General features: G+C 47.3%; 1 protein-coding gene across 1 annotated transcript; it reads right to left on the bottom strand.

Annotated features, from left to right (window-relative positions):
• Nucleotides 1-3616: 3616 nt before the first annotated feature.
• Nucleotides 3617-6387, bottom strand: LOC119319240 (laccase-15-like). Its single transcript, XM_037593729.1, has 6 exons — nucleotides 6301-6387; nucleotides 6050-6201; nucleotides 5635-5873; nucleotides 5403-5522; nucleotides 4204-5244; nucleotides 3617-3855 (listed from the first exon to the last, which is right to left on the bottom strand). The coding sequence occupies exons 1-6, from the start codon at nucleotides 6385-6387 to the stop codon at nucleotides 3719-3721; spliced, it is 1776 nt and encodes a 591-aa protein (XP_037449626.1). The 3' UTR covers nucleotides 3617-3718.
• Nucleotides 6388-8663: the final 2276 nt, after the last annotated feature.

The following is an 8663-nucleotide window of genomic DNA, read 5'->3' as shown; positions in this document are numbered from 1 at the left end:
TTTGCCCCCTTCAACTCTCCCTTGCACCTTGGGCCTTGGTGGGGGGGGGGCGCACCAGCCCACCAGGGGCTGGTCCCCTCCCACACTTGGCCCATGCAGCCCTTCGGGGCTGGTGGCCCCACTTGGTGGACCACCGGGACCCTCCCGGTGGTCCCGGTACATTACCGATAAAACCCGAAACTTTTCCGGCGACCAAAACAGGACTTCCCATATATAAATCTTTACCTCCGGACCATTCGGGAACTCCTCGTGACGTCCGGGATGTCATCCGGGACTCCGAACAACATTCGGTAACCACGTATATCTATTCCCTATAACCCTAGCGTCATTGAACCTTAAGTGTGTAGACCCTACGGGTTCAGGAACCATGCAGACATGACCGAGACGTTCTCCGGTCAATAACCAACAGCGGGATCTGGATACCCATGTTGGCTCCCACATGCTCCACGATGATCTCATCGGATGAACCACGATGTCAAGGACTTAATCAATCCCGTATACAATTCCCTTTGTCTAGCGGTACGATACTTGCCCGAGATTCGATCGTCGGTATCCCGATACCTTGTTCAATCTTGTTACCGGCAAGTCTCTTTACTCGTTCCGTAACACATCATCCCGTGATCAACTCCTTGATCACATTGTGCACATTATGATGATGTCCTACCGAGTGGGCCCAGAGATACCTCTCCGTTTACACGGAGTGACAAATCCCAGTCTCGATTCGTGCCAACCCAACAAACACTTTTGGAGATACTTGTAGTGTACCTTTATAGCCACCCAGTTACGTTGTGACGTTTGGCACACCCAAAGCACTCCTACGGTATCCGGGAGTTGCACAATCTCATGGTCTAAGGAAATGATACTTGACATTAGAAAAGCTTTAGCATACGAATACATGATCTTGTGCTAGGCTTAGGATTGGGTCTTGTCCATCACATCATTCTTCTAATGATGTGATCCCGTTATCAACGACATCTAATGTCCATGGTCAGGAAACCGTAACCATCTATTGATCAACGAGCTAGTCAACTAGAGGCTTACTAGGGACATGGTGTTGTCTATGTATCCACACATGTATCTGAGTTTCCTATCAATACAATTCTAGCATGGATAATAAACGATTATCATGAACAAGGGAATATAATAATAACCAATTTATTATTGCCTCTAGGGCATATTTCCAACATGTAGATATTGGAAAACTCGTTTGACCGCAAAGACTATCTGGTCTGGTGATAGTGAGGTATTGCAGACCGCCAACAAGACTACGGTACATAGTAGCATCATCAGGAGATAGAAGTTCACCATCAACAACATAAATCTTTTCAGTAGCAGACATGGGTGTGGAGGAGGGGTTGCACTAGAGCATAGCAGCACACGACGCGATAGATCCAAGGAATAATTCTTCTGAGTGAGATAGAGTCCATCAGAAGTGTGGGCAACCTCCAAACAAAGAAAATAATGAAGCTTGCCAAGGTCCTTAACAACAAAATCAGAACAAAGAGCTGATAGAAGACGATCAACAGACGACACTGAGGAACTGACAAGAATAATGTCGTCAACATAAACTAGAATATATATATATATATATATATATATATATATATATATATATATATATATATATATGATGACATCAGAACGCTGGAAAAGAAACAGTGATGTATCAGCTATAGATGGAACAAAACCATGAGCATGTAAAGCAGTCGCAAGACGAGCATGCCAAGCACGGGGTGCCTACTTTAGACCATAAAGTGCTTTGTCCAAGCGACGAAGGTGATGAGGATGATCAGGATCAACAAAGCCGGGGGGCTACTTCATGTAAACGTTCTCCTCTAACACACCATGAAGAAAAGTAATCTGAACATCCAACTGTTGGAGAGACATGCCACGAGTAGCCGCCAAGGACAGTAAGACGCGAGTGGTGGTGGGCTTGATAACTGGAGTGAAAGTATCCTCATAGTCAAGGCCATGGCGTTGTTTGAAACCTTTAGCAACTAGACGGGCATTGTAACGCTCAATGAAGCCATCAGAATGTTTCTTCACCTTGAACACCCATTTGTAGTCAATGATATTAACACCAGGGGAGCATGATACTCTTGTTCCATAGCAGCCCGCCAGTGTGGAACACTCATAGCAGCTTGATAATGATGGGCCTGAGAAGTCGGATCAGAAACTGCATGAGCCATACAAGTTGCAAGCCAGGCAACCGTGCCATCAATACTTTGTTTTGGACAGACAATGCCACTCCGACTGCGGGTATGTGGCCGTCTCGAGTCACAGGAGCTGGAGGTGACGACGGATGGACCAGAGATGCAACGGGTGATGATGACGGCACAGGCGTCGCGGATGGTGACGCTGGCTCAAACAGCCCAGCAGACATGAGCGCGCTGTGTATGGTTCATCAGAGAGCAACCTAGCTGGCGACGGAGCCTGCTGTGGACGCGAGGCACCCGGTGAAGACATTATTATCATAAGTAAGTCAAGGAACAAACAAGAGATTACGGGTGACAGTTGAAACTCAAAGAACATTAGAGTGTTGAAGTTGGCAAGATGTAGATGTTGAAAGAGAAGATTGACCAATATGAGAGATATGCATACCTGCCCCATTTGTTATATGAACCTTGTCATGACCTGGTAGCGCTCATATGCAGCAAGCTTGCTGAGTTCACTCGTTAGATGATCTTTAGCACCAGTATCCATGTACCAGCTGGGATCAACCTGGTAGGAAGGGGTGTGCCCTTGTGTCGTCATGGCTGCTTGACGCTCATTATCACACCCATCATTGCCGATGCCAAGGAAGTCCCGCTTGAAGCGTTTATGGCAGTGGGAGGGACCAGGGATACCGCATAGCTGACAAGGAGGGCGGTTGCCGTGGTTACCACACACGTATAGAACTACAATTCTAACACTCCTACGTACTCATAGGACCATCACTGCAGAGAACACCAAATACCCATGGAAATCACCACCTTTACTAATCACACATTGTCGCATAAACATGTTTCAATCTTAATTAACTAGGTACCAGTGCAAGTTCATGTAAATTTTCGTTCTTACCGTTGCGAGCTACAGCCAGTTAGTGAAAATGTGGCTCTAGTTAACTAGGAAAACACCCAACTTCAACTGTTGATGTATATTTGATGATGTAAAACTAATGCTTCAACAGATGATATATATTTGATGATGTAAAACTAGTGCTCCAACATTGACGTCCGAGCTTGAGGACGAGCGGCGGGGTGGCGGCCGAGCATGGAGACGAACTGTGGGCCGGCAGATGAGCTTGGAGACGAGCGGCAGGCGGTTATTTATACATCTACATCATCTATTAGTGTAAAATATGGTTATTTATACATCTACATTATCTACCGGCGAAATATGATTATTTATACATCTACATCATCTTTGTACTAATTTTAATTAGTACAAAATTGTATTAAGGTTGAGACACTTATTTTGGGACGAGGGGAGTACTAGAAAAGGACGTTAGTTCCAATTATTATGTCATCATTTATCATTAAAATGAGATCAGCCTTATGCTGAGGTAAATCATATTGTTACTAATTAATGCAAAGTTGCTGCCCTTGTGCCAATGGAATCAAACTGTTACCCCTTGTATAAATTATTATAAAAAATAGTAGTAGTACAAAGCCAATCTCGTTTCTATATAATGCTAATTAATGTCCAAGATATCACTCTTTTTCCAGTCACTCCTAGACTATTGGTTGCATTTCGGAAAATCTACAGGCTGTGATGGAAGAGCTGATTCCAATGTTGGCCCGTCGTCTACGATGAACACAGCTGCCATTCCAATCGACACATGAAGCTCGTAGTGGCAGTGCATGTACCACACCCCTATAAAATTAAATGTATAAGAGAGAGAAGCATCAGATCCCATGGGAAAAACTTGCACACTTCAGTTCTAAAACAATGGCAATATGCATTAGTATATACTCCCTCCCTCCGAAAATACTTGTCATCCCTTTTCATCCATTTGATGACAAGTATTTTCGGACGAAGAGAGTACCAAGGAAACAATAGATCAAATAAGTCAAACTTTTTTATATCAGATTTCCTGTGTTGCCCTTATTTATGTACTATAGTTTCAAAGTTTCCAAATTCTCAAGGAAACCCAAATAAACAGTTTATGACAAACACACTGGAACGATTGGATGAACAAACCCATATGCCCTGGGTACGCACCTGGATTGTCGGCCACGAACCGGACGGCAGCCCAGCCTAGCCTGGGGACAAGCACCGTGTTCCTGAGCGGCGGATCCACGAGATTGTACTTCGCCACGTCCCTCACCGTGTCGTAGTTGTCGTGCCCCTGCGCGAGGATGAACATGTCATGCCCGTGCAGATGCATCGGGTGGTTGTCGGTGTCCATCATCGCCGCGTTCTGGAACACGATGTCCACCACCGCGCCGTGCCGGAACCGCCGCGCCACCGCCGCTTTCTCCGTCGGCTCCAGCCACGCCTCGTTGGGGCCCCACGGGATCAGGGCGCGGTCGGTGTAGTTGAACGGCCTCGCCGGCCTGTCCGGCAGCGTGTACAGCTGGTCAAGCCCGCCGCCGCCGCCGCCGGCGGCGGTTCCGTTGCGGCGGTTGTCGTAGTAGAGCTCCTCCAGCAGCGGCGTGGCTGCCGCCGCGGTGGGGAGCTGGAAGGACACGTTGTTCATGGTCTCCACGATGATGGACTCCTTGCTCCCGCTCCTCTTGCAGGACAGTCGACCTTGTCGGCAGATGGAGCCCATGCGGAGCACGACGAACAGGCTCTCATCAGCGGTCGCCGGCACCGGCGGTGAGCCCGTCCGGTTCAGGCTGCTCAAGTTGCCATGGAAGTTGAAGGACACCATGAAGTCGTGCTGGTCAGGCATCTCCGGCGCCACCGGCGCCGCCGCCTCGTCACTGTTGCCGGCGCCGATCGCGTAACGCACCGTCGCTCTCGACAGGGTCGCGGGGATCTGGATGTCGGGCTTGGGCGCCTGGCCACCAACGGCGACCATGTAGTACTTGCCGGGGATCGCGTTGGCGACCACAAGCGCGTCCAGCGTCTCGCCGGGGCCGATGGCGACGACGTCCGTGGTGAAGGGGCGGACGTAGTTGGCGTCGGCGCCGACCACCGTGAACTCGTGCCCGGCGATCTTGAGGTAGTACTCGGAGTAGAGCGCGGCGTTGAGGAGGCGGAGCAGGTAGGTCTTGCCGGGCTCCACGTCCAGCACCAACCCATCTTCCACGACCCCTTCACGTTGATGAACAAAAGAGAAATAAAATAATAACCTTTAGATTAGACATGGACATGGTCTATATACATCTATATGTAGTTCATATTTGAAATTTTTAAAAAGATGTATATTTAGAAACGGAGGGAGTACATGTTATCTAAAAACAGATGATTACCGGAGCAGTTGTAGAGATCTCCAAGCTTGCCATTGATCGTGGTTGCACTGGAGGTGTCATCGTAGTAGCCATCCTCCATGTTCTTGCCCAACTGCGCGAGGTTGATGCTCCACCACTCACCTGCCACCATCAAGATCATTCACACCAGTTCGATCTCGATCAGAATCTCATCGACCGACGCCAAATTGATTTGCAAGAAGTGGATTTGCTATATGAACAATCTTTGAAGAACCTATAACGATGGGGATCTCCTTGTCGGGCTTGGGAAATGGGTAGGCGTGCCGCGGTCGGATGATGAAGGCACCGTGCAGGCTCGCCCGGAGGCAGGAGACGTGAGCGTGCCACCACAGGGTGCCTTCCTGCCCGGTGACGTTGAGATGGTACGTGAAGTTTTGGCCTGGCCGGATAGGGCACTGCGTGATCATCGGCACGCCGTCGGCCCAGCAGTTGAGCCGCTGCTTCAATCCGTGCCTTCATGCATCCATCACAAAGCACAAGATTAGCGAAGCACATGATTAACAAGATCAGCAAAGCACAAGATTAGCGAGATGTACTTGGTTGTTCAAAGAAGACAAATGCGGGATCAGAATTGGTTATGCGTGCAGTAGCTCACTGGGTAAATATATACTTGGTCATTATTTGATTACCAATGGATTGTTATGTTGTGGGGAGACTTGTTGACGACATGGACGGCGACGGAGTCTCCCTCGGTGACCTCGATCGCCGGACCAGGGAGCTGCCCGTTCACCACGGTGACCAGCGTCTCGTTGCACAGGTGCGTCATCTTCATCTCGCTCACCTATATATATCATCAGGCATATCATATTGGAACAAATCACGCGTATATGAATCGATCGATGGATTGTCACACATTGCTCGCTCTATAGTCTGAACTTACAACAAAGGTGTGCTCGACCTCGCCGACGGCAGCTGCCGCAACCGCGGCCAGGGCAACAATGGCCATGCAGAGGTTGGAGGCCGCCATGGAGAACTTGGCCATGACAGCCAAGAACAAGTAGCAACTGTCTGCTGCTAGTCGCTAGACTACTTGCGGTTTATGAAGAATCGCCACATGCCCTATATATATATAACTATGGTAAGTTGGTAAGTTGATGCTAGCTGGGGATAAAACACCTGAACTGAACCGCCGTCTGCAATGGTTGACCTGACAATCAGATTGGAAGAGAAGAAAAATTGACGGGCGGTGGCGGTCGATCAACGCTAGGTATAGTTAATCTCCTTTAATTTGTTTGCACCAACCCATGCTTTTGGTGTTGATTGTATTGTTAGTTATATTAGTCCTAAGAATGGTGATAGGTTAGCAGACATTTTGGTACCAACTAGAACGGTTAATACTTTGTCATGTTTTATAATCATATACTCCCTCGGTCCCAAAATAAGTGACTCAACTTTGTACTCCCTCCGTTCCTAAATATTTGTCTTTCTAGAGATTTCAACAAGTGACTACATACGGAGCAAAATGAGTGAATCTACACACTAAAATATGTCTATATACATCCGTATGTGGTAGCCATTTGAAATCTCTAAAAAGACAAATATTTAGGAACGGAGGGAGTACTAAAGTTAGTGACAGTGGCGGAGCTAGCGAGATATTACTAAGGGGGCAAATAGCCAAATATAATTGTCTAGAGGGGCCAAATACTGTATTTATCTTAATTTGTGTCGTCCTAAACAGTGTTTCTTCACAAAATATTCTTGGGCTGGGGGGCCATGGCACCTGCAGCATAACAAATAGCTCCGCCGGTGGTTAGTGTAATGTTGAGTCACTTATTTTGAGACGAAGGGAGTATTAAATCAAATTTTACGCTAGCTATGACATAGAACATATTAACTCTATTTTTAAGAAATTTGTTTATTTCAATCCTTTAATTCTCGCCACCAAGTCCAAAGAGTTCACATACTGCTGCTTTCCTTTTGTTCATGCCCATCTCAATATTTTCATCATGTGCCATACCTAACCAATATTAATTTATATTCTTACTGCTGACTTTTTACATAGTACATTGAATTATTTAGCACAGCTAGTCTAATATTCACTCCGTATAGAAATATTTGTCGCTTGACTTTTTCCTGCAACGGTTGACCATTCGTATTATTCAAAAATTTATTGCAAACATAGAAAAAATATCTTAGTCAAGGTTGTACAAGTTTGTTTCTGACTGGGAGACGGCTGCTGGCATAATCTCTCCGTATCAACGTCTATGACTTTGCTTATCCCTGGCTAATGTACGTGATTTTGCTTGGAAGAGAAGGCGATCAGCTGATGCATGCAATTTGAATTCCCCATCTTCTCCTCTCGTCCCCTTGCTAACAATGCAAAAACAAGTTTCAACTCTTGTTGGCGGCTGATGCTTGAAATGAAAATTTCTTTGCCTAATTAAGCACGACAAGCTCGTGTGGTTAGCTCTCAAGTTCCAGCCGGCTGCGTCTTGATGTTGACCGGTAGGCGGCGCTGCAACTCTAGGCTTATGCATGGTCGACATGCCTCATGACTTTGTACGCGGCACTGCTAGCCTGACGTGGATATGAACAGTCTGTCTGGTGAAGAAAGAAGGGACTTGCACAGTCAGCCCGGCACGCAATCTGGTAAAGCCTCCGGTTCTCTGCCGTTGTCAATGGTCAAGCTTCTGATGGATGAGAGATGCTGCAACCATGACAGTCTCAATGTGCAACAAAAAACTACTGTAAACTCCAGGTTCGTGCGGGAGCATGCACCTGCTCGGTCCGTCTTAACTATTTGTAAGTTGGAGAAGTGCATGTTGTCATCAGCCGGCAATGTCATATCCTTCAAAGTAATCGAACTAGACTCCTATGATATGTCGAAAGTGGGAGGGATTCACGCGTAGTAAAAATGCACACACAAAAAGAAGGGGCCACTCTACGTGGTCGCGCCAAGCGTCCACGTGGGCGCACGCGCTATATATAATAGCTAGCGTGTGACCATAGCACTACTCCTTCCGCACCATGTGCTCCTAGCATTTCTAAGACAATGAGAACAACCCTTATATGCAGGGCAACTCCCCCTTGCCCCTGCGAGGTGGTACTAAAAATTCCACTCACTCCTGCATGCATCGCTCCCTCACTGTGTGCAGGTGGTGGGCTGTGATACGGTACAAAGGTGTCATCTGGACTGGTGTTGCTTTCATGCATATGGGTTTCAGTGTTATTGCTTTCACGCACATGGGCTTTAATGGAAGACATGAAAGCTCCAGCAAAGGAAACTACCCAACACAACCCCCC

Source organism: Triticum dicoccoides, chromosome 6A, assembly GCF_002162155.2.
Source record: "Triticum dicoccoides isolate Atlit2015 ecotype Zavitan chromosome 6A, WEW_v2.0, whole genome shotgun sequence".
NCBI lineage: Eukaryota > Viridiplantae > Streptophyta > Magnoliopsida > Poales > Poaceae > Triticum > Triticum dicoccoides.
This window is presented reverse-complemented; position numbering and strand designations above follow the sequence as displayed.